This window comes from Amia ocellicauda, chromosome 4 (genome assembly GCF_036373705.1).
Source record: "Amia ocellicauda isolate fAmiCal2 chromosome 4, fAmiCal2.hap1, whole genome shotgun sequence".
NCBI lineage: Eukaryota > Metazoa > Chordata > Actinopteri > Amiiformes > Amiidae > Amia > Amia ocellicauda.
The window spans coordinates 16056443-16083497 of NC_089853.1; the positions used below are offsets into that span (position 1 = coordinate 16056443).

Here is a 27055-nt window from a genome sequence, read left to right on the forward strand (position 1 = left end):
GAAGGGCAGATTTTATTGTGTAATTGTAAAGAGGCTGCTGGGAAGGCTTTGTGGTTTAAACATCAGAAAAAACAAGGTAAAGCTCACAGGCCGTGAGGTCCTTCGCTCATCTGGTCACATACCCAAACTGTAACAACTGCACAAGTGGTTTCTAGCTACACGTGTTGTGTGAGAATCCAGAGCTGCACAATGCATAACACTTTTCCTGACTGAGTGTTTGTCCTCCCCTTTAAAAATAGAAAAAATCTATATTATCCCTTGACACTCGTTGGGTACCAAACTGGACAATTTTGTCATGTTACTGTTCTGCAGCAGATCGTAAATTCTCCTAATCTGCTGTTTAAAATGTCAGTTCAGAGGGAGGCTTTTGTTTCATTTTGTTTTATAGTTAACGTCTGCTTTAACGTTATTTTCTAAAAGCTGTTTTTGAAAATCACTCTACAAAATGAATTGGACGCTTCTTTATATTGGGCCTTTTATAGAAGAACAATGAAAGTGCAGCTATTTAAATATATAGGCTATATATTATTTAAACTGCCATGGCGCGCAGCAGGATAAGACATTCACAATGGGGTTTCGGAAATGATTCACACATTGGATACATTTCCGATTTGGCTTACTGATTATGAAGGTGACAGAAAGCATTAGATATCCAGCGCTGTTCCTGTTGGGACATAATAGCTTAATCTGAAAGAAACTGACCTCTCTGTCCAGTGCTGATAGGCCGAGCTCACACCCCTCTCTCTCTCTCTCTCGATCTTTCTCTACAGCCACAGGGACCTGAAACCAGAGAACTTGTTGCTAGACGAGAAGAACAACATCAGGATAGCAGATTTCGGCATGGCTTCACTACAGGTTGGAGACAGTCTGCTGGAAACGAGCTGCGGGTGAGTTCCCCCTAAACCAGCCCCTGCCTGAGGGCAGCTCATTGTCATTCACAGAGACAGCTTACAATCAGGAATTTCCTCTGAGGCTTTTGCGTGAAGGTGGTCTCTTTCACTGGAATCAGCATCACATTGAAGAGGTGTGCGCTTTGTTTTTCCTGATTTATTTATAGCATTTCTCAGTCATGCCCCTCAAGGAAGGTTGAAAATGGAGGTGAATATCTTAACAGTTATTCACAAACGTCATCATAATTCTGAATAAAATCTACAGATAGATTTTTAAATGACAAATCAATCAATCATGTACGTGTGTTGGTTATAATCTCTTATGTCTTTAACACAGATTTGAAATGGAAATGAAAAGCTAAGCACATGTAAACTTCCATGTACAATCTGGGAGATCCTGCTGCTATCTTACCTACAATTGTACTAAATAGTTTAACCCTGTTTCAAAAAGACATTTGCCTGTTTTGTAGAGACAGTATGAAGTGTCTGTGGGTGAAAGGGGAGAGAATGACAGTATTTTCTGAACCCAGGAATGTTGCTAAATCTAGTCTTCTGTGTTAAAGATTGTCTGCGATGAGCAAGAATCCATTACAAAAACTGTGACCTACAACTGTGCAGCCACTTCAGGGGGGAATCTCTAAAAGAAGTAAAAGAAAATGTGATTAGGTCTTAGTCTACAGTCCACTGAACTTTGTGCATCAAGTGCGTCAAGAGCTTTGTTTGCTGGCTCCATCGGGGGGGGGGGGCAACCTCCATCTCTCCCTCCCTCTCTGTCTCTCTCTCCATCATACACACAAACACACAGCAGCTCAGAAGCAATAAAAGCTGAAGAGCTGAATCTCATTATTCATACAGTGCCAAGGGCGATGGCCAATTCCAGAGGTGCTTTCTCAAGAGGGTGATAAACCTTGCATCACGCCATGGACTATTAGACTAGCCTATTAGACTGGAGTTTTTTTTCCAGAAGAATAAATAAATAAACAAGCAAACAAACAAAAATACAATAAATATGTTTGCATTTAGAAAACTGAGTGGTTCAATTGGAAATTCAGCTTCTACTCATCCCCTCTAGTCATGACTACAGGAAGGCCAGGTGAAAAGTCAGGAATGCAGCTAGAGTCGCAGCATCTGTTTGCGTAAACTGCATCCACCCTCGGGGTGTAAAAGAAATGAATGCCGTTGAGTTAGGAACTACTCTCTCCCATACTGGAGTTTTACACACAGGGATTGGGGGGGAATTCTGGGAACTTCAATGTCAATAGATCTTATCCTTACCTACTTTTACAAATGCTGATTGTACTGTACTGTACTGCAAATGTACATCAGCCATTTGAAACCAGCTCTACATGCCTCAAAAAGACGCAAAGCTACGAAAACAAAATCTTTTTTTTTTATCTTTAGTAACTGTGTGCCAGCTTTGTCTCAAGACAAGAGTCACGGCTACAAGGCATCTTAAATGGTACATCTAAAAATGGAACCTACAAAAAAGCTGTAAAGATAATTAACTCATGGGTAGAATTAGTCAAGAAACACGGAAGAAAATGAACGTATCATAAATATTTTCCAAACAAACTTGAATTTTAATTATTAATGGAAAATGTATTAAATGTTCAATTAGTTCTCACATTTATGTCAGGTTTTAAACATATAGTTTAAATAAACAAACAGTGAATAAAAGCAGTGATTTTTTAATCCTTCAGCACCCTGTTGACATAACTCCTAACCCAGCTTCATGTCTATATGTGATTAGCAGTGAATAAGCTATTCAGAGTTGCTCTGCACAGCCTTTTCATCGAAATGTTGTAAACTTGAAAGCATTATATATATACTGAAGACATTTATAAAAGGGGGATTACTGCTTTCAGGCAGCACCTATTAGAAAACACCAAATGTAACTTTCCATTCACACAGATATTAAATGGCTTTTTACACAACTGTGTACTGTATATGACTTGGGGAAACATGTATAAAATGTTTATAAGGCCATGCCACAGTTATTAACATAGGTATCCTGCTACTACAGACATGTAATAACTTTCTTCTCTCTTGCTCCTCGGTGGTGGAATGAGCTGCCCAGGAGTATTAATTAGGATTGTACCATGTTTTACCACTTTTCAGTACCTCTTTTCAGACACCCTTGTTTAGATTACACCTGTATGCCCTTCTGATCTCCTTCACTGCCTCAACACTTGAATGAGGGTGTGATTATTTTCATAGTGACATTGTTAACTTTGTACTGCTGCGTTTATGTAGAATGTTGTACGTTAGTGTTTGTAAATCAGTATAAGTCACCTTGGACAACTGTGGCGTCTGCTTAATATTAATATTAATAATAATGTAATTTTTTAATATTGGAACTTATGTCAAGAATCCCTTAAGGATTATTAACGGGACCACAGCTTGTTTTCTGTGCCTGTTAAAGCAAAAAAAAAATTGTTTGAGGAGGTAAACAATCAAACCTGTTGAAAAGGCAAAGGCTTGTGGGAAAACATGCTGTGCTGTAGGAAACAAGGTGGCGTCTGGGCTGCTGGCTGTTCCAGCATCACTCATGTCCACATGGAAAAGAGTCCAGGTCTCTGTGTGCCCTCACATACATGTGGCCTTATCAGAAACTGAATCTGGCAAGGTGAGAAGTGGCAGATTAGATGAGAGGCGGAGGCAGGGGGCCAGGCCTGCAGCTGAGATAAGATTGGGCGCTGATATGCAGATTTAAAAAAAATTAAAAAACAGCGGCAAGGATAGATTACTGATTATGTAAATTCTTCCTATCTGTATGCAGTGGGGATGCAGGCAGTCTTCAACACAAATGTGACACACCAAAAAAAAAAAAAAAGACAATAATTGAAGGAACAGAGTGCTGCTAATAAGCATGCAGATTGCTTCAACAGCTTACATCGCTTACGCTGACGATGGCTCCAGTACAGCTGCGCACAGTGCTGTTTAGATCACTGCGTGGCATCCATCTTTATTAGTGCCCGTCGTCTCCTTTGGGTGGGTATTCCAGTCAAGACTGGCCGTTTTGTTTTTGTGTTTTGTAGCTGTCTTTAGTCTTTTGTTAGTTGTATTGCATTCACATCACCATAGTTGTCGTATTGTCATGTATTGTTTAGGCATCAACCGTTGCGTGCAAAGCATGCAATTTCAACCATACACTCATGTGTAAGAGAGAGTGAAATATTCTAATTGGAGCCTATCATTTTTGGTGCTGTGATTTGATGTACTTTTTTCTTATGAGCTTTCAGTCTATTATATCCCAAATCTGCTCTCCACTCCCCCTGGGTCTCTGTGTTTCTCTGGATTAATGTGTCACTGACAGCTACAGACATCTTCCCATGACCTAAATAAACACCTCTTATTCTGTGTTGGCTTCCTATTACACATCAGTACCACGGAAAGCTCATAAAAGCCATTTTGTAATCTCCCCCTGACATGAAATGACTAGTAATTTCTCTTTACACCTCATAGAGAACAAAGACCAGGAGGGGGAAAACAAGGCCAACTAACCTTTTTACTGCTGTGATTCTCAGATGAGGTATAGCTGAACTTTAAAAACACATTAAACATAGTGATGTCTCCTTCCTCACTGGCATTTGTTGCCCAGTCCATAATACCAGCGAGCTCCCATGGGTGCAGCTACCACTATAAAAGGTGTCCACCAATACTGTATATTTTATATGCCCTGCACTAGATTTTAATCTTTGGACATTTTAAGCGTTTATGCAAATTAATGGAGATGATCGTGAAGGCTGGCAGAAGGGAATTTACAGCGACGTCAGGAGGGAAGTAGGATATTAACATAGGCCGCTGATATGATCCTATTGCACAAAGTAGATTTGTGTGTCTCCCCCTCCCTGGGTCTCAATGCCAAATCTCTACAAGGCCAGGCCTTCTTTTTTTGCCCCCCCACGTAAAATAGAACAAACCTGTTAATCAGTGAGGTGGAGGCCATGGGCCCGATTACTCAGCCTGACAGTAAGTGCTTCAGCTGAGGCCCTTTGCCTCTGAATTGAAATTCTTAAGTTTCCTGCGGCCTCAAGACACACTTGCATCCCCCCCCACAGTTTGCTCCCTTGGATGACACCTCGTTAACTAACCCTAATGATGTGTTTTAATATTTCAATTTGGAACTCTCTCGAGTAGTCTCGTCTTCCTGGGCCGTGAGGGTAACTGCGGCTATTCACGAAAGCGCAGAGAGGTATAACACAGAGTGTTTAGTGAATTGCTGTTATGGTTTTGCCCCAAAGGAAAATGGCTTTTGTTGTTTAAACTCGCCGAGCTGTCCTCTAGTTTCACGTTGTCCCTCATAACCTTAGTGTGGTTGTGTCCTCCCTCGACTGCCAAAGAAACGAAATGACCCTGTTCTGTCTTGTTGGGAACCTTTTTTTTTTTTCTTCCCTTTCTCTTTTGAATCCTAGGAACTACAGACATGAGGGTGTAACTTTGTAAAGTGGGAGAGGTGGGGCTACCAAAAAGGAACCGAATCTTTGTACCACCACCCCCTCCTTCCTTGTACTGATATGTTTTTTCACCAAAACTGATATCCCAGCTATCAGCGTGTTAGCCTATTAGCTTGCTTGCCTGTTTTCAAGTAACGGGGAGAGAAAAAATGCTGTACAATTATTGATTGTCCCTCATGCTCGACTGCCTGATCCCTAAGCACAGATATGACAGTTTTTAATTAAACACATTCATCTCTCCCCCTTCAGCACAACCCTGTCTGACACAAATATATACTGTTTACTGCGGCACAGCGCTTAAGTCAAACCAGAGCCATAAAGAAATGGGTGCTTTCCTCGGTTTTAAGCTTCTCGTCTCAGGAATTACAGAGCCCTGCCAGGGGTCATATTAGTTTCTTTATATTCTTCGGCAGGGGTCCAAGGGGCTTGGGACTTATTTAACAGGGTATTGTTGACCTGGATTTCAAATGGTTTGATTTATTAAATTATTATTATTTTTATATATTTAGGTGATTATTTATTGTACTCACCCTGCGGGTTCCCCCGTCTTCCCTGTCAACTGAACAGCTGGGAAGGATTAAAAAAAAAGCCGCCCAGCATCATCCAACCTGGCACCCTCCACTAAATGATTAATCATTTCTCGCAAGCAGGTAGTATTGCAAGTAGATTTAAGCTCTAAATTCAGGAGCTGTTGGGAATATACCTATGATATCTATGGTGCTTTCCTGAGACCTTCAGGATGGAATAAATCTGTATTTCCTATTCACATTAGCATTGACTATTTACCTAATAATAAAGCCAGTGTTTCTTTGTCTTCATGTGCTTCTACCCAACACCAATCCCACACACATTGCCACCGGCGATTCATTTGGCCGGCCTTCGTTAGAACAACAGGAAGCATCTTAATCCTGAGGCGAGATTAATTGTTCTCCCTGCAGGAAGCTGTTTGGGTTTCATCTGAAGGGGGTGTGTGATGTGCCTTATCTGAAAACACAGGCCTGGAGAAACAGGTTGGACTCTCACACCAAGACATCCAGTCTCCCCTAAGGTGGCAGCTTCAAACAAAACCTTTAAAAACAACAAGAAGGGTTTCATACTATCTCTGTTGTAGGGGTGGCTGAATCGGAAAGAGGCATCAGTTTCTGTTCTAATGTTTGTTATTATTTAGTTTGCCTGATGTCTTTGTCACTGACCAAGGAACTGCAAAAATCATAAATGTACACAGGCTGTATGTTGTAGAGTACTGTAACACAAATTATATAATACCATAAGAAAAAATCTAAAATACACTCATCACCAAACCTTGTCCTGGAGAACCCACTTATGTAGGTCAAACTCAATCACCTATTCCTAACGAGTGGGAACATTTGAGTTATTTATTAGTTAAGCAATTCAGGTGCTCACATAAGGGAACTCTTGTCCTTAATGGCTGAAGGGTATTTAGGTATTTTTTCCCAAATGTATTTACCATAATACCTCAAAGATTAAATGTAAATGATACCCAGTCTTTATAAATGGATAATTCAAGCTTGACATTTCAAACCTGCAGGACTGAAGCTCTCCTGGACCTGGACAAGGCCCAACAATAGAGTAAAATAGTGGCAGAATTGTGTTAGGCTTTTATTAAAACCGCACAATCACTGCATTTCTATGCCTTTAAGCCCTGTTTTTATGATTATATTTATTATATACTGAATTTTTTTTTAAAAAACATGCGTTTAATGAGGTTTAGCAAATAGCATCAGACGATTGATGTCCTGATCCAGATCTCTGCAGGAGACGCAGATATGAACCCATTTTGTTATGCGTCTGTCTGTGCCTGGCAGTTTGCTTTTGTTTGCGGTTGATTTTTTTTAAATGTTCCTACATTATAGCTCAGCAATTTATTAATTGCGTTTTTCTGTTATTCCCCTCTCTTAATGCTTACTTGTAGTCTTAATGGGAGAGTCTGTTTTGTTTCCATGTTTCTTTAAGTTCTGTCAGCCGGGGAGAAGATTATGAAAAGCCTTGAGTATCTGACATGTATGGAATCTTTTTTTTTTTTTTCCATACTCTTTTGTTGTCATTATTGAAAATGATAGAACTGGAAGCAGACTTTGCAAGCCTTGCAAATTTGATGCAAAGGCTACTACACTAGGATCCTAAGCAGTAAATTAAACTGTTATCTTAGAAAGAGAAAGCACAGTAGAGTAAGTCTGGTCCAAGACCTTGTCCTCTTTTTTTCCTCCCCCAATGGCTTTAAGAATATTTCATTGCAGTGATAAGTTCAGAATTTCATACGTGCTCCAAATCTCGCTCCCTTCAGATGCAAGCTAACAACAGTAGTTTGCATCCCCTGACTTTAAAAGTGTCCCATTTTATTTAAAAAAAATATCCCTTTCTACACTCTCGATCCCAGGCATTAGTATTAAGTTTTATCTCATTTTGTGAAGGAGCAGAGGAGACACTGCAGTGCTTTTCAGAAGGAAATTGCTTGGGAACAGCAGGCAATGCTGCAAAGCTAAGCTGCGGGAGAGTGCATTTAAGAAGCTCTGACAAAGGACAGTATTTTGGGTGTAAAAGTCTTGACCGCATGTGGGAAGGTTTCGATTTTCAGCAAAACTTCAAGTTATGTGTCGCTCCAAAGGTGGAAGGTTATATGACTACCCAAGATCAGAAATTAAAAATAATAATCATCTGGGAACTGACATATATATATTTATCTTTATTATTATCTTGATGTGTCTTTATAAAGAACAAGGCTTAACATATACAGAATAATCCATATGCATATATTTTTCTACTGAGAAGGGATGGCTGGATTCACAAATGTTGTCAGGTGAACCAATGAGAGAAATGATTTATATATATATATATATATATTTTTTTTTTTTTTTTCTTCCTATACCTGTGACAGGGGATTGATATATATTTGAACTGTGTAAATAAATCTGGAATAAAAATCCTTTTGAAATGCATCAGAGAGATTGATATCCCCTCTTTAATGAAGGAAGAGACTGAATACATTTGACGCTTGTCCCCCTTTTTTATAAATCAGACAGCAGAGACGCAGCGATGTTGTCAAACTGTGCGGAGAAAGGGACAGCAGCCAGTGGCAAGAATCCAAAGGCATCTCGGCTTCCAGTTACTGAACCCTCTCACGTGCCCTGTGCTGTTTAATGTAATCAGCTCTTATCTAATAGTTCACAGACCGACTACAGTTGTGTCTCGATTAAATATTCAAATTGCCCTGTGTTTTTTAATTAAAGGTCAGGCATTTGTCACCAAAATAGGGGACAACCGCATTCTTCTTTTTCTTTTTTTCCCTTCTTTTTTCCCCATAGAACGGTTTAATTTTTAACAAACTTGAGCTGCAAAAGTTCGCTTGAATCAAGATAAAAGAGGAGGGAGGGGTATTTAGTTACATTTTATTTATTTAAAAACAGTTTCAACTTTACCTTTTCCCTCATTTCTAAACCGGTCAGGAATTCATAGCGCTTGCAGATGTCCTATGACTAAGTAGCATGCCATTTTAAAATCATATTATGGATTTGCGTGATTTGTGTGTTTTATATCATCGAGCTTTTGACTAGTGTAACTTATCCTCGCTATGCGGTCATTAGTATAATGCAATCTGACACCCGCTATAAAGAATCATGTTTGGAGAGCTTCCGTTTGCCTACTTGCAGCCAAGTGATCTCGGACAACACATCAGAAGGCCTGCCTGCCTGCCTTGTTTCAAAATAATTATTCATGAACATACATGTTAACTGAGTACTTATTAATGTACCGTGTTTACAGATGTTTAATGCGAATTATGCAACCCATTGAAATCCAATATTTTAGATAAATCACACAGGGGGCGAGGGCTCCGTTTTGCTCTGGAGGCTCGGCTCGTTCTCTGTACTCAGAGGAGCGACTCTGTGTGGGTGAGCCTTGAAATACGACGTGCCGAGTCCCTGAATTCATTCAAGAAGGACGGATAGTGCAAACACACTCAACGCTGAAGAGTTTCCACTTGCATTTCTATGGTGGCACAGCGATTTGTGTGTGGGTTTGTTCCTGGGACTACTAGGTGATGTTCTGTTTAACTGAAATAACAATATGCCTTTTAAAGACAATCAAGCATACATTCAAAGATTTTTGTGTCTCCAGAGCTAAAGCTAAAGCTGCTTGCTGTTTTCTGACTATATCGGTGGACTTCCAAATGTGTAATAAGACAGGTTTGGCCTAAAGCAGGCTTTTTCTCATTTGTGGGACTTTTGGGTTTTCCCGGTTGTAACAGCCTGTTTTTCCTTGTTCCTTTCTCCACAGCTCCCCTCATTATGCCTGCCCCGAAGTCATCAGGGTGAGTATCATCAATGAGCTCTTCAATGCCATTTTCGTCATCTGTGATCTTCAGTGATCTCCTGTATCTAAGCGCTGTGTCCTGGGTTTTTGCAGGGAGAAAAATACGACGGGCGGAAAGCGGACGTGTGGAGCTGTGGGGTCATTCTCTTTGCACTTTTGGTGGTGAGTGCCTGCCTGGATGCCCCTGCACATTGTGTACTCTGCTTTATTCTCCCAGACCAGCTCTGTACAAGCCACAGTTTTAATGAACAGGAGAAAAAAATGCTTAATTAAAATGATATATATTTTTTTTAAGAATAAAAAATGAAAGGCATAAAAATAGTTTGTAATCTTGCCCCCTGGGGTTTGTTTGGCTGACGACAGCAGTGGTACAAACGGCTGTTGGTCCCTGTTTGTCGCATCCTTTTTCTGCAGTCCTTAAGTTACACTGTGTTTGTAAAAGAGAACCGTTATGGCACGACAAAGAAAACGCACAGTAGACTCTGGTTCAGCACATCATGAAACATGGGATCAAATCATGAAATTTGTGCTTTTTGTCTTCCCTAGACAAAGAACATCGAAAAACTTAAGTTCAAAGCAATGTTAAGAACAGGGTAGTTATATATCCAAAGTAAGTGTTGTTCTGGTTCACATTAGCAATGTATTGATTAATTTGAAATACACTTGTCGTATGCTACAGTAATTACACAATGAGTATATATATTACCTGATAAAAAACCTGATAAGCTATACTATTGGAAAGGCCAATTTAAATAGCTTGTTTTCAAGATGTTAGTAGGATCTTCAATATACGTCTTAATACTGTGTCTGATTTTTAAGACATTAAGATTAATGTGTTCTGCCGCGGCCCAGTGCAGACATTTATCTGTGATTGTATTAGTGTTGATTATGCTGTAATTTTGTGCTGTTTTGGCCCAGACTTAAAACAATAATTAATTGAATGAATACAAATGGGACCAAAAACCCTAGATAGCCAGTTTTGAAATCCAATGCAATTCCTTAAACAGAAGGTATGATTTTAGAGTATGTATGTCTTAACCATGATTTCATGTTATTACTCACCTCAGAATGAAATCAATGAGAACTATCAAACATGTCACTGCTCACCACAGTGTAAAAATCATGCAGTTTTATAAGAATTCCTGACTTTTGATTAGTTTGCTCTGTCAAAGGGGCTACCATTGGCTTCAGCAAGTTCTGGAGTTATGGACTCTTGAATTCCCACCTGAGCTCAGTGACTCTTTTCCTAACATGAAACTTTCTTTTCCTTGTTTCCATTTTTATTGGCAAAATGGTTATACTATGTGTTATGAAGCACACTTTCTGATGGAATATCATGAGACCGTCAAGTTTCGCCGTGCTACTGAGATGCCATCTGAAATCCCCAGCGATTGAATTATGGACTTGTAATTCAATCTGCGCCAGTTATTCGTGTGTATTTATGATGCCAGGGACCTCAGGATTACAACTGAGGATAGAATCCAGATAGAGGGCAGAGAAAGTCCCATTTCTGAGACAGTATTAGATGTGAAAGCTTTACAGTGATGCTTTAATAGGCTTAATGTGAGACAGCACTGGGGCAGAGAACAAAAGATGAGAGTAATGCAGCCTGTAATACAGAGACACTTCTGACAACCTAGCAATGCATTTAAGGGGATTAAACCTGAGAGAAATTGACCTGTTGTTAATAATAATAATAATAATAATAATAATAATAATAATAATATCATTATTATTATCTTAGTACTCTGTGATTCCCCAAAACACAATATACAAGATTTCTTATAATATTCAGGTAGTGGTTTATAATATGTAGCTTTCCTATTAATATTACACACTTGTCATTGTATGTTGTATTATAAAAATGAAAGCCAAATATTAATTAATTAATTCATATTCAAATTATCTTGTAAACGGGATGTCTGATGGTCCTGTATACAACAGACAGCTTGTGTGCTTTTTCTTATTCTAGTATGCACATATATGCAGAGCTAGTTTCTGAAATTCCAGAAAACCACAAGTTTTACATTATGGAGGAATCTGGACTCCATACCCAAAAAGTTTGAAGCTGACACCTCCATCAATCCAGTACCATGGTGCCAGTCTATAACCAGGCCACACCAATTCCCCTACAAGCTCTGGGAGTGTTCTGTGCCCAAAAATAGAAGTCAGTACCTTGGCATGCTCGAGAGATCTCCCACTGGCATCCTTTTAATTTACTAAAAAGGCTCACCACCGTCCCAACCTATGAAATATTCATTTTTGGAGCTGGAGCCAACTAGAAACTAAAAATAAACCACACTGAAGTGTAAAATGAGGAACACAATAGAAAGACCAGCTAGTCACCTTGTGCTTTGTGAGGAATGAAGGCTACACAGAGCAGGTTCAATTGAAGAGCTGTTTGTTTGTTTGTTTGTTTTTCCTCTCCTAACCTAAATCATTTTCTTCCATTTTCTTTTTGAAATTCTGCATTTTCTGTGAGCACTTGGGAATTTACATCTCCAAACAAAGGCCAACCAAAATCCTATGTACCCACTAGTTTTTGAGCAAACAAATAATCAAAAAAACTATTAACCATCTCTTGCCTCTAAAAAGTAATAAGCACAAAGAGAAAATACGCCACATGTCTTCATTTAAGGAATCCCAGATCTCTATGGAAGTACCGGACAGATTACAAAAGATTTGTCTTTGTTTCTTGGAGCCTCACAGACAGCTTTGGAGGTTTTGCAATTGCTTTTCTTTGTAAGAAATATTTGTAAGCCCAGGTGTTTTTTCTTTTCTTTTCTTTTTACCTTTCTTGGGTTTTGTTCATTTTAATTCAAGTCGAGAGTGAATTATTAATCAAAAGCAAAGACAGGTATGTGACAGGAATAATACGGGGGTGAAAAGGAGTCTAACATGAATCTTATAACTAGGAAAACTGTCCTAGTTTCCTGTCCAGAAAATAAGTGTCTGCCGACGACAATGAACTCCAATTCCTTCTTGATACCAGGTTGTACTGAGCGTTGGGATTGATGTCCATTGTGGAGTGACAGGCCCTTAACACAGAACTTATTTTTAAGTTTCACATTGTTTTGCTGCTTTTACGTTGTTGTTTACAGTCTTTAGTATCGTGATAGTTAGGGGCTATTAAAACAACTGTCCACAGGTGTCTCCCTCTACCTACCAGCCTCCCTATCTCCATGATGTGTCCAGAGCAGGGAGGGGCATCGTCAGTGTGTATATTAACCTGTTTCTACCTCTGCAGGGCGCTCTGCCATTCGATGACGACAACTTGAGAAATTTGTTGGAAAAAGTGAAGCTGGGTGTATTCCACATGCCGCACTTCATCCCTCCAGATTGCCAGAATCTTCTACGTGGCATGATAGAGGTGGATGCCACAAAGCGATTAACGGTCAGTCGCTATCTCCACTTCTAACTGCCTTTCCCCGAGACAGAGACATATGTTTTCAGAGCCAATTCAGAAAATATGTTTCTTGGTGTTTCTGGTGATATTGGTGGCGTCCCTTGAGCTATTGTGAATATGTGTCTTCATGTCTCCTAGAGGAGTTGTCTCAAAGTATCTTGGATGTTTTTTGAACATGTTGTCACTGGTTACAGCAAGCCTCTCTTAGATACATTGCTGCCACTCTCTCTGCTGAGAATGAAACCCAACAAACTGCCTCAGCCTCAGTCTGGGAAATGGCAGCTTCTGAAAAGGCAGATGCCAGGAAGTGTGCAGGGGGACCCCAATTAATGTCGCACCATGCTGAAAAGTACATAGATGGAACACTGTGTAACAGTGATATACATCTCTAATACATTTAATCTCCTTCAGGTTTTAGAAGCCCTTATACTGGCAATTTATTTTTCCTTTTCTTCAACGGCCTGTCAATGTTAATCAGCATTAACAATGAAGGATCTTCCGTATTCAATAGACGGTGTTGCACGTTTTCAGTTTGTATTATTTATTTACCTACCTTGCCTTTAACCAGATTTTCCATCTCTAGCAGGTTTAATTAAGAAACTGTGTGTAAAGTCCTTCATGACAGTTCAGTTCAATTGTTTCCGCTCCATTGCTTCAATGAGACATTTACTAATGATGATGATGCATAGGAACAAAGACACCCAGTTCAGGTGTTAACAAGGCGATTGTGGCTGTGTTAAAACAAAGCTTTTTTTTATTTTATGTTTTGGTGCCTTGGTGCTCCTAGCCCTGGAGCAATTCAATTTATTCATTCTTATCAGTGGAAAAAACATGGGGATCCCCAGAATATTAAAAAACAAATACTGTCAGAGCATTAAAATAAATGTGGTTTAAGCCATGCAGTGAAAATACTAATTCTTTCTGTTTTTAATATACATTTTGTTAAGTAAGAAATGGCCATATTACGGGCAGACACTGAACACAAAGAACACTGTATAAACCACATATTGAAGGAGCAGCAGAGAGTATGAAGCTCCTGACCTGTGAATGCACTACACAAGCTCAGAGCCAGCTTTGCCCCATTGCAAACCATCAGAAAAGCAAGGTCAGACACCCGCAGCTCAGCAGAACTTCATCCGCCAGGGGGCTTCAAGACCTAGACGGTTGATCTGCCAAGGTTGCCCTGGACAGATAGAATATTGGGATGTAGCATTTTGAGGACAATAACCTGGCTAGCATGTGTGTGTGTGTGCGTGCGTGTGCGTGTGTGTGCGAGAGAGAGATAATTGTTTTGTAAATGTTGTGTTTGATATATATTAATGTATGTAATGTCTGTAAACTTGTGTGTATTGTATGTATACAGTATTATTGCCCACTGCACTGTTTTATGTTTTGCAGTGGAACCCCCTGTACTTGCTTTGGCAAAACGGGTGTAACCTTGTCATGCCAATAAAGCTCTTTTTGAATTTGAATTTGAATTTTGAGAGAGAGAGAGTGTGCATGCCTGTGTGTAAGAGAAATACAGAGAGAAACAGTGAACCTTATCATAGCGCTTGAGTACTTTAAAGGGAAAATACAACTTTAACAGGCATTTCAGTGAAGATTCCAGGCAGAGACAACCTTTTCCTTTTCCTTGTTGTTGTTCGTTATACTTAATGAAAGCAGGTGATTCATACAGATTCTGAGCTTCAAAGGAATTTTGTTGATACCACCCCTTTTTCTTGTCACGATGGCTTCCTGCAGAGACCACCCTCAGATGATTGGTGTTATCTTTTCTCTGGGTTTTAAATTATCTATCTTTTGGAAAACCCTGTGAAATCTGGTGTGCAGGGAATCCAAGAATGTGCTTTGAGGGAAACCCAGCATTTATTTATTTATTTATATTTAGTAAGGGGAAACACTAAGCAACTCTACCAGTATTCAAAGCATTTTAGTGTTTTCCAATGTGTGTATGATTTCACATGGACACATATTATTGTTAGTTCCAAACCTTCCGAGAATAGATATGTCAAAATAAATCGGCCGAGTTTTAGATATCAGACACCCATCAAATGAACACTGTCTCCAGGTTGTGACTTCATATAGGCAATGCCTGCATTCTCTGTCTTCAGCACAGTGATGTTGTGCCTGCTATGACCTAGCCCAGATCACCTCAGCCGCCCCCCCTCAAGGTCTGCCATGGGCCTGGCTAGGAACTAGGCCCTTGGGCAGTGCTAATATTGCACCCCCGCACACCCGAACCCTGTCCATTTCCTTGTCATCTGGGAGTATTGTATACAGGGGTAAGTTTGTGGTCTGGTGATAATGATCAGCAGGGGTGAATGGGGGGTGGTATTCTAATTTCTGGGGGCATAAGAAAATGGAAAAGCATAGAGAATGTAAAACTGAGAGAATGTCCGGTCCCCCTGAATTATCTTTATTCATAAAACAGGACAGAAATATTGGCTGCTTTTTAGGATGGCTAGTACAACTGAGAGGCAGCTTTTCCCTGATCCCTCTCTAATCTGGATTTATCTGTATCAAGCCATCAGGCAGTGCCACAGCACTAGTCCCCTCTCATTTACCTTAACCAATCAGATCTGTTCTAAACCATGCCAAAAGAAGGGGCATTGGATGATCGTTTGCTGCGGCCACACCGGCTGTTGTGACACTTGTATGAATAAACGCAAGGAGAGTTTCGAGGTTCGTTTACTTCCTACCTTAAAATGTTTTGTTTCCGATACGTGCTCTTACGCAAACTGTTATTCAACTGCAGCTTGTGTCTCCCTCTCAAACTCTGTTGTACAAGAATTGCCACAGAGGCCTTTACAGGGGAATCAATCTGTACATCATGTTGTTGTACTGCGCGGTTCCGTTTTAGAAGGCCCGCGGCTTGCGGACTTGACGTTAGTCTGAAGTTCCTGGAAAATCCCAAAGGATTAGAAAATCCGTGGAATGTGGCTTGTTGTGTAACATCAGGCAGAGGCTCGCAGTCCCCCCCCCTCTCTGTCTATTGCTTGTTCTGTAGGCAAATCGTTTTTTTTTTTTTTAAGTCTGGATGTCCACAGACTATCCCAGACGACATGCCCAGCAGGCTCTGTTCTCTGTGCACCCTGCCATTATCTTTAATGACACTGTTCTGCAAGCACCTCTAGTACGTCACACAGTGCAGTCTGACGCATTCATCTTTAACGCAGATGACTGCTCCACAGCCTATCCCAGTACCTCCAGTACACCCAGCCAGCCACGTCCAGAGAGATCAGTCCATACGCATTAAGGCATTACAATACAGTGATCCTTTTGCATTTTAAGTCAAAGCAGGATGCACGCCAAGTGATTCTGCATCTAACCCTTTCATCTCCGCTGCAGGGTCCCTGCGATGTCATTGGAGTGTTATTTGTCTCCATTGCCCAATTAGCGTACCTTTGCCAGTGAAGGCGATTGCAAATAACAGCAGCCCACCATACAGATGGGTGTTTGTTCGGTTCAGTGTCAGTGATTAGGAGATAGAGCTTTGCACCGACATTTTCTTTCTCTCTTGTACTAATCCAATTAAGGTACCTTGGAGCGCACCTTCTGTGAGATCAAAAGTCTTTGGAAAAGGGCTGCCTTCCATATCAAACCGTGGCTGAACCTTTGGCAAAAGTGATACCCTTACAAGGAATTAATAGATTATAATAAAGCCTTTTTTTGTGCCCCTTCCTCATTTATTTTCATTCAGCAATTTAACCATTATCCAAGCACATGGAACACTAACGTAAGTTACTCCAAGACTGTTTTTAAATAAAAACTATCTTCAGACTTTACCATCTTGTGCACTGAAATTAGTGACTCCAGTTTTTCAGCAGCCAAAGGCTTTTTTGTTGTTGTTGAGCACAAGGGGGGAAAATGCAATAAAGTATAACTTTGATACCTTCCATAACCAGTGACAGAAAAAATATTTGATATTTATATTAATTCAAATGTGGTCAGACTAACCATTCTGACCTCTAACAAATGCAATCAGGAACATACAGTGCATTATGTGGTATTTCTAAAAGGCACTAATGAATGCTTCTCTCTCTCTCTCATAAACCTGGCTCTGCTATGAAAAATAACAGAGATGTGTGTTTCCTTAAGGCAGTGAGGTAGGTTGTACTCAGAAATCCTTGAACTGCTTGTGTGCTAAAGCAGGTTCAAACATACAAGCAGTTTCCCACACGGAGTGCAGATTGAAAACCAATCGAGCAGTAGATCACTTCTTGATCAGTTATTGTATATTGCTGAGTATCTTTCCTTCCCCCCAGTTCCTGTTTCAAAGCAGTTATCAATTGCTGCTGCTTCCAGGTAATTTAAAAAGGATAGAAGAGCAATCTATAAACTACAAAAAAGTGTATTATAATAATATTTATTATTATTATTGTTATTATTATATTTCTTGGCAGACACCCTTATTCAGGGCAACTTACAATTTTAACAATATATCACATTGTTTTTACAAGCTTAAAAGTTTGAAACATAATAATGCAATATTGTGGGTCCTTTAAAAAGTTTTGGCAAAAGCTTTCATTCACAAATCTCCCCTTAGTAGCAGGCTTCAGACAAAAGGGACCTTTTTACTTCACTCTTGGCTAAATTTAATCAATAGATCCCATTCTCCTACAGCAAACAGACACTTCTGTCATTCCTAGATGTTATAGTGCATATTATAACATAATCTGTTTTTGGATTGACTTACACAATCGCTGGTAGGTGTCTTTACATGCAGAGTTGCACTGAGAGAGCAATTAACAAGGAAAGATGCTCTCTAGCCCTTATCTGCGCACCAGAACCCAGTGAATTTCAGCATTAACCTTTAAACGACAAGCCAAGCGTCACTTGCCTCATGGAGGGGGAATAACGGAAATATGGATCCCCAGACATAGGCAGTTCGCGGGGGCTGATTGCCTTTCCGACGACAAGATGATTTATGATGATTATGGAAGCCGGTATTGGACTCTCTCATTGTCCTTGAGTGCTGTAAGACAGTTGTAAGAAACAGCTCTATAATGCCAGATCGAGGGCTCTATTCACCATTCATCAGAGTGTCCCCCCCTCCCGAGTCAGTCATATTGACACACAGCTCAGCGGTAAACCTTTGTTAAGGTACGGAGGGGAAAGGGGTAAAAAAAAAAAAAAAAAAGAAGGCCGCTTCTCAGAGACAGCCTCAATGAGCAGTGACAGTTACAAAGAAAGAGCGCATTTCTCTCTGCTTTCATCACCTACATCTCCCGTGTTGACGGAGGGCCAGGGAGCAATTTTTCAACCATTCAAAACCTGATAACTGCTTTGGCAGATTCGAAAGACACAGACAATGGGCCATGAGATGTCTGTGTTGCATTTGCAGCCTGTTCTGATATCAGGCTTCCCTTCTCCCATATAAAGCCATCAGTACGATATTAAATACCTTTGCTTACATGTCAGTCTCCCTGAATGATGGAATACGATTAGATAGTTGTAAAAAAATGTGCATTGTGGAGGGCAATTTGAAAGGATTTATCAATGTGATCATGCCCCTGCCATCTAGCAGGCTGAGGAGATTTGCTCTTCGTGTACTTATCTAAAACATTACAGGAAGAATGTGACCTTGTGACCCCTAGCACAGACACAACACTGAATAAGATTAGAATATCTGCATTTCCTTTAACCTTAGTATTAATAATATGACAGAGGAGGTGTATTTTTATAAAGCGCTGTATTATTAAAACACTTGCATCTGCACTAGAGATCACAAGGTCATGTTCTGTAACGCTTTCAGGAAGAGCAAGTTTCAACAGGGGCTGAAAATCACTCCCCCGTGTTTACAGAAGCCTGACCTCAGTCTTGAAGAGCACTGCTGATGACTGGGGAAATGGTGAATAAGGAAGGGAGGTCTCAGAGAGTTCTGTATTCCCCCACCTGTCTACTAAAAGGATCGCAGATTGTTAAGGCTGAGTCTACGCCTTATGAAATGCATTGTGACCCATCGTCTTTCTGTATTTTTTGATTGTGTTTTCTAGATTTCCATTCTCTTTAAAGCCTTGTATTATCAATAACTGTATTCAAGGGTATTGAAAAAATTACAACTAACACTGGTGAGCTTTAAGTGGCCATGTCTTATACTTAAGTGAAATTACAGTCTCACAGCTATGTCTACATATGGGCTAATGTATATTTTAGTAAGGGGGAACCTCACTATTTATTCACAGTTTACCAGTCAGAGACGCATTATGTGAGTTTGCTTAGAATGACATGGTGTCTGATTGCTACCAAAACTTTTTCCTCTACTTTAACATTCTAATATATCTTTTGACTTGGACAAATAGCAAAAGCCCAGCCTCTGAACTTGAACTGTCACAACACCTGACTGAGGACAGAGTGCCACTAGGGAGGGTAATAGATGGGAGGGCTCCATTACTCAGTACTTGAGTGTAACTCCTTGGAATTCCTATCCCAGCCACCTCTGGGCCTTTGATAACAGTGCACAAATGCCCATTTACAAACACACACGGGCACACACACACACACGGGCACATACTTGAACATCAGTGTTCCGCAGACATATGTGTGCGATCTGTCAAAATTGCACGGCTGTCAGGGCGGTTTTGATAAGCGTCAGGAGTAATTGGGCTAAAAGATATTCCCTCTCTTGTGCAACTGTACAGTCGTATACATGTGTATTACTTATTTATTACTTTCCCCAGTGTAATTCCTGGAAGTAAGAGCTGTCTCCCTTGACGATAACCTTTCCTGAACTAAAGCCTTGTCTCTGGCTCCCTGTAAATCGTGAGGTCGATTGCTGCTCTGATCAAACCCATTCACAGAAAATGTCTGCTAATACTAGTGTTTGGCATTGTTAAAACCAATTTATGTTGATTAGTTATTGATCAGCATCATTGTCTGCTAATCATCTGAGTTTTGAGGGCCTATCTTTTCTGCTACCAAACCATCACTTTGTTTATATCACTTACTAACATTGATTGTATCATAGCTGGCAAACAGTTTGGCAAACTGAATCTGACTGTGAAAACCCTAACAATGGCTTGGCAATAAAGTTACAATGTGTTTGGTACGGATAGGAAATTGTCCCGAATTTGGGAACTCTTGGATCGTTGTCTTTGTTGGCCATGAAATATGTATTTTTTTCACCAAAAGTGGTTGAATTTTAAACACTATGCTCCATTTGGTTTCATCGTCCTGTTGTACAGGGATTTGTTTCTACACTGCCATTTCCAAATGGTTCCTGTAACTGTCCTGTTAAGTTCTTCCCCCCTTTTGGTGAACATGGTGAAATGTCTACAGGAACATTTGTCTTGATTTAGAATATTGTGTCATACTCAAATTCTCAGCAGAGCACTGCAATAGCAGACACACTGTTTATCCCTGGCTATTACTGAGTCAAGACGAATGCAAAAAGAGTGCTGCACTGGTTTTCAGTAAGGGCTGTGAGGATGTTTGTACTTGACTCTCAATCCTCTGGTTATTATTGAGATTTAGAAATTCCTGTCTTCTGAAGCTGTTTCAGGACTCTAAACTGAACATCTCTTTCTCTGTGTCTCTCTTTTTTCTGCCCTCACAGCTAGAACAGATTCAGAAGCACACGTGGTACATGTGAGTATATTTCTCTTTTCATTCCCTTTCTTCCTGTGTCAGTGTGCCTGTGCAGCTCCTGCTCTCTGTGCTTGGGTCAGCAGAGAGCAGATGATTTATGGGATGGGGCTGAGGCAGAGCCTCGCTGTTTCTTTTATGGTGGGGGGGAAAGCGGATGGGGGGGGGTTCTTGCTTTGTTTTCATCCACAGGCTGATTCAGTGATAAATGGGAGTGAGCTACATTCCCAGATTAGCACCAAGGACAGAGATTGCTGGACCCACAGCAAGGAACCGTCCCATCTCTCACTGTCCCAGTACCTGGAAATGGCACTGAGTGGATCTGGATTGAAATGCATGTGCCCATCTTGGAATCCCCTCTTTCCTGCTATTTTATTATGTGTAAAGCATTATCCCATGCCATGCCCATATGCCCTCATTAAGAGCCCAAACAAAATTCCTTTTCAAAGTGATTGTTAGGCAAAAGCAAGCAATGGTGCAAGCATCATTATTATTTGCAACAACAACAACAATAAAAATAATAATAACTTTAAAAATATTAAGATTTCAAGTCTTAATGAGCTTCAGTATAAAATATTTAGGAACCTTCCACAGCGATTCTTAAAAACCTTTACTGCTGTTTTGATACCTTCTCATCATCATTTGGTGCCACCATTTTGATTCCGCCACTTAGAGGTCACCAGGTTACCAATCTAGGATGATCATCCATATAATGTTTATCAGAGCTTCTGAATTTTAAGGGAAGGAAAATCATCAAGACAAATTTATCTTTGGTCCCATATTAATATTTTGATAGATAGGTGCCCCATGTAGATCTATATAAAATTAAAACTGACATTTTCTTCCAGTGTACAAGTTTTTTTATATGTAACAAAAAAGTAAATGAATTCTGGCAATATCAGTTCTTTATCATCATCCTGCTCTATTTGACTCAAATTAAAATGACTGTCCTCATCCCTGCTGAAAGCTGCCTTTTATTTAAAGTGAAGCAATAGTAAATGGATAAGTAATTAATTACCCATGGAAAAAACTGTTCTTAACATTTGGGTACATCTACTCACCTTCCAAAACCATGCGTTGGAGGAGTACAATATGACAACATGTAGAACATCTCTGAACATGAATCCATCAGAATGAGTTTGAACAGGATTTTCAGTTTGGGGGATTTCCTTTGTTTCTAATCCAACTGTAAACTTCATCAGCATTCAGTCAAGGTTGCCTGATTTCAGATTGCACATTTAATAATAATATTGTTTCCATCTGAGTCTATTGGGTGCGAGCAGGATTAAATTAAGATTAATTGTCACATTTATGCCTTTTTTTTCGTAGCTTTTACCTCCACAAGAAAGGGAAGAAATAAACTTGTATTGAATAAAGCAGCGTTGAGCTTGAAACAGTGCAGAGACCCTGAGGAATAAAGCACATCCAAAATGACTGGGAGCTGTTCGGATTAATTAAATCTGATGGCAATTTCTGTTGTTTTAATTTAACACTGAAAAAAAGGATTTAGACATGGGCAATGTCATTGGGGGTCAACTCGCATTTGAAAATTGCTAATCAGACAAAATAGCACTTGATACATGACAAGGAACGGAGAGTAAAAAGATGATTTTCAAAGGGGCACACAATTTGCTCTGTTAAGTATTTTTTATTGGGGGGAAAAATAATATATATAAACATACATAAACACATACATATCTAAATGGAGGGACAGGGTCTACTCGAGATCACAACCTGCTTTTCTCAGTCCTCTTATTAATAGGTGCTAGAAATGTATTCAAGTCCTTGGTGAAGTACAACTAAAAGTGAACTCCCCCAATAAAGTACATTTCTTCTTTCTATTGTTTTGTCTTACAGGGGGGACATAGATTCCTCAACTATTCCGCTGTTAGTTAGTTAGCTGTAATCAACTAGGGGAATTTGATGACTGTAAAGGGATGGTGTGTCCGGGACCTAGATGCCAAAATAAACCTTTATGAATTCACATGCACCTCAGAGACCCAATTGTCAACTACTTCACTTTCAATGCATTGGCATTTTTTGGCAGGGGAATCCCACTGGAATCTCACCAGCAGTAAAGTCCTTGCTCAGCATCATGAGCTCTGTAGCCCTGGGGTCCCACTAATAGCAGGTGTTGGGTTTTGTTTCCTTCCAGAGGGGGCAAGAACGAGCCTGAGCCCGAGCAGCCCATCCCACGCAAAGTCGCCATCCGCTCCCTACCCTCGGCCGATGACATTGACCCCGACGTGCTTGAGAGCATGCACTCGCTGGGCTGCTTTCGAGACAAGAACAAGCTGATGAAGGACCTGCTGTCTGAAGAGTGAGCGGGGGCCCAAGCTGAGGCTGGAACTGGGGGGAGGTGGTGTAATTAAAGGCTGGGGCTTAGGCCGCAACCCGCATTTCTCAGCCCTCTTCATTATACTTGTTTTAAAAGAAAAATGGACGAGGGGCTGGTTGACTAGGAATGGGATATGGCCTGAGGAAACAGATGCTTCGGAACTGGACTGTATTAATGCACACATTTTGACATTGTTAACATTTTCTTGGTGTAGAAGGGTATTTTTTTGTTAGTATGTTTTTGTTTTTATAACTCACAATCAGTTCCTATTGCATAGCAGTGAGGACCAGCCTCGGGCCACGACAAAGGGCCATTCATCATCTCAGAAATAGCAGTTACTTTCAGCACACTTTACTGTAGCCCTCATTACTGTACTTGATTAATGGACCATAATTTATTTCTTAAAGATTCTGAACTTGGGGAAAGCATCTCCTGTTATTTTCTCAGCTTGCTTAGAGCATAGAGAGCAGTTAGGCTGGGAAAATGGCTTTTTATTTAGCTGAAGTTGCAGATTTGTCTACCTGTTCCAAATATAATTTTGTTAACTTTTAGACTGAACCACTTTCAATACTTTTTCCCTCAGATGAGAGGGCTGACAAATTCAAGGTTTAATTTTTCAGGCTTCACAGAAAATTATGATTTTTATGTCTAAAGTGTGTTTGGAAAGGGGTGTGTGTATCAATCATGAAATCATATCTGATAAAGTGTTAATTCTCTAGGATCATCCTTGCTGGGGGATATTAGAAAACTCAGTCTCAGATTTAGGTTACTGAAATGAAGACTTTGCATTAAACACACAGCAGCCTGAGCCAACTCTTTAGGAATATGAAATTGCTTTCCATTTATAATTTGGATAGCTGGCATTTTGGGTGGCCTATATGTATGGTTCTCTGAGCGGCAGTCATATACACTTGCTATTCATTGAAGCATTTTCCCTGAATTATTAAGTTACATTCCGCAGCACTGTGTCGTTAAAATGAAAGGCCATTGTCTGATCATAACTACAGAGGGCATGCTTTGACCAAGCAGCCTACATGAACAAGGCCCAAGTTAGGTTTTTCATTTCTGATCAGTACAGGGTAAACATTTAATCTCTGGCAAGATTTATAATAACAAGTTGAACCTTTAATTTCAAATGTTTGAGCTAGCCCAACTGAATGCTTCTGCTATACTGCTCTCCTCTCCCTTCCCCAGAGACAACCAGGAGAAGATGATCTACTTTCTGCTTTTGGACCGAAAGGAGAGGTATCCCAGCCATGAAGATGAGAACCTCCCACCTCGCAATGAAATAGGTAAGAACCATATGACCGTGGCTGTACTGGAGCGATCGATTTAGTTTTTCAGGGTGTACTGCATCTCGAGTTTACAATAGGGCACAGTTGACCAGTTATGTACAATGAGTAAATCTATTTTCAGTTACTTACAAATAAGAAGAACTGGAAAAGGCTTCTATCCTGATCAGAAACCGTTATTGTTAAGTGATGGTTTAGTCTTAAAATGTCACTGCCTCACACAGTTCATAAAAGACATTTTCGCATGAATACAATACGCAATAAGGCCCTTTACAAAACTAAAGGAAACGCTGTCAATTCAGAAGCTGTTCGTTCACTACCAAATAAGTCAAGGAAGAAAGCATTGTGGAAGCTGTACAACACAGACACACTGCTGCATGGACTTTTCCTAAAGATTTGCAAAGCAGTAAAACCATGTATTTTCCAGAAAGTAAGTTGTCTTTCTACTGATCAGGGGTGTGGTTTCAGGTGGGCCAGTGAGTGCTTCCTATGCTGGCCCAGGTTAACATCCCCCTCCCCCACTAAGCTTTCAATATATTGCCCTGATCCTGGAAATATCCCACCCTCTCATGGCTCAGGCCTGTATGAAAACAACATGTGACCTGTAACCAGAATTGATGCCTGGGTGGGTCCCGCTGGATTCCACTCAAATCACCATAAAAACTGACCTGCCGTGTAGCTCCCCAGGCCCCTGGCCTCCGCTCAATCAGCACTTGGTCTTTGTAGATCCCCCTAGGAAGCGTGTGGACTCGCCCATGCTGAACAGACATGGAAAACGAAGGCCGGAACGCAAGTCCATGGAGGTCCTGAGCGTCACTGACGGAGGTTCTCCTGTGCCAGCGCGGCGGGCCATCGAGATGGCACAGCATGGGCAAAGGTAAGGCACATCCTCCCTCACACACCCATATGCACCCACACGGTCACTCTCCCCAAGCCAGGAGCAACCCATTGCATGAGAACGACACAGGGCCCAGCTGTCCCACTCACACACCCCAAGGAGCTCCAGAGATTACGAGACATCAGTAGTTGCTGTCATGATATTCCCAACCCATTTAGTACAAGACCACAGAGTTCCATCCAAACTACACTTCAAATGGCTCTATCAGACAAGTGGATCACATTGGATTCATTTAAAGCCATCTGTCGTCTGATTGATGTAATTGTTTTATGTATTTCATTATGATACGTGTCTGCTTCCAACAGCAGCCGAGATTAAACGAGCTCTTCATAGCATTGGGGGGTTGTAGTATATGTGGACTACAGTGCAAGAACATTAAGGTTTTAAGCTCTTTGTCACATAAAAATGTTTTCATATGGAATTCATAGTGTTGTATGCAAGTGTTGGAGCTCTGAGGACCCAGCACAGTGTGTTTGACATCTCCACATCTCCTTGTTGTCAGTGAAGGTGTATATCAATTTCCATGTTTTTTTTTTCTTTTAGTTCCCCCCCTTCATTTTAAAACATTATTATATAATAAAAGGCATCTGAACTCCTTTTGCCCATTTGATAGGTATTTTAAATTCCGTAAACAACTGTTGGTAAATCAGGGGCCTAGTGTTTTGTTTTTTTTCCTGACCTGTCACAGGCAGAGAATCTTCCCCATTTGCCTTGATCAGATTTTCAAGGCCCCACTTTCCATTTAAAAAAGAGAGAGAGAGACAGAGACTCCTGCAACAACTTGCCCAGAGTTGCCCTTTTACCAAAACCAGCATTTTTGAAATTCATTTCTTAGTCGTACAGCTCATGCTCTGCCAGAATTCCTCCTTTTTTATCGTGGGAAGGCTTAGAAAATAAAACCCAAAAATGTTAAATCTGTGTAACTTAATAGGGCACAGCCTTGCAGTATTGAAGAGAACTTTGCAAACAAAGGGGTTGACTCTAGTTTATAACTAGAGCTGGCGATATAAACTCGGTAACAGCTGAATTTCAGTAAAAATATCCAGTATACCATCCCCTTTCCAAAACCTGGGTTGTTTAGTTTGTGGTGAACGATGACATCAGATAGTTAAAAAAAAAAAAGGCAGAAAGTTTCAAAGCTTTTTTCAGTTTTTTGGTTTGTGTTCTAGGGCTGTCACACACTGACACGCTCACAATCGTCCGTTTCATTTCTGAGATCATCATGCTAACACTTTCAGAGGCAGACTTTGTACTGTGATGAGGTCCCCAAGCTAAAACTGTGTCTTATGTCTTTAGTTCCCTAAAGATTCACAACACTGGGAAACACGACTGCTGTTTTTTCATTTCCCATCATTTCCAACAACAAAAGACCCCCCTGCACTAGTGGGAAGCGTTCTGCAAAAGACGAACACAGTATTTGGCAGTATGATTGAAAGCTGCCGTATGCTCTTCTTTTGTCGCTTTGATTGGGAGTTTTAGCTAACAACACCATGGATGTAAAAGAAGCCGCTTTTAGTTCTTGAATAATTGTTTCTGGAGTTGGGGTTTGGAGATAGATGTACAATTTCTCTTGAGGTTGGAGGGGAAGGGTGGAGGATTTTTCAAGACACCCATTGTATGGTATGAAACCCACTGAATTGTCAGAGTTCTTACTATAACCCAGAATGGCAGGATTTCACATTATTTAAAGTTAACTTCAATCAACTGTGAGAAATGCCAGCATAAAGGTCACTTGCATTATCAATCCTCTATAGGTCAGTCCAGACAAATATATTAGAGTCTAAAGCCATTTATATGATTTAACCTCATAATATTTAGTTTCTTATCTGGCAACAAGCCTTTTTAACATTCTCCATCTCTG

General features: G+C 40.3%; 1 protein-coding gene across 1 annotated transcript in view; it reads left to right on the plus strand.

Moving 5' to 3' along the window:
* brsk2b (BR serine/threonine kinase 2b) overlaps positions 1 to 27055 on the plus strand; it is a 285057-nt gene that overhangs the window by 212587 nt on the left and 45415 nt on the right. Inside the window, exons 5-12 of the mRNA XM_066701102.1 lie at positions 771 to 887; positions 9641 to 9674; positions 9770 to 9838; positions 12924 to 13070; positions 20638 to 20669; positions 22822 to 22986; positions 24199 to 24296; positions 25023 to 25173. Coding sequence (XP_066557199.1) covers positions 771 to 887; positions 9641 to 9674; positions 9770 to 9838; positions 12924 to 13070; positions 20638 to 20669; positions 22822 to 22986; positions 24199 to 24296; positions 25023 to 25173 — 813 coding nt within the window. The remainder of the gene's footprint in view (positions 1 to 770; positions 888 to 9640; positions 9675 to 9769; positions 9839 to 12923; positions 13071 to 20637; positions 20670 to 22821; positions 22987 to 24198; positions 24297 to 25022; positions 25174 to 27055) is intronic.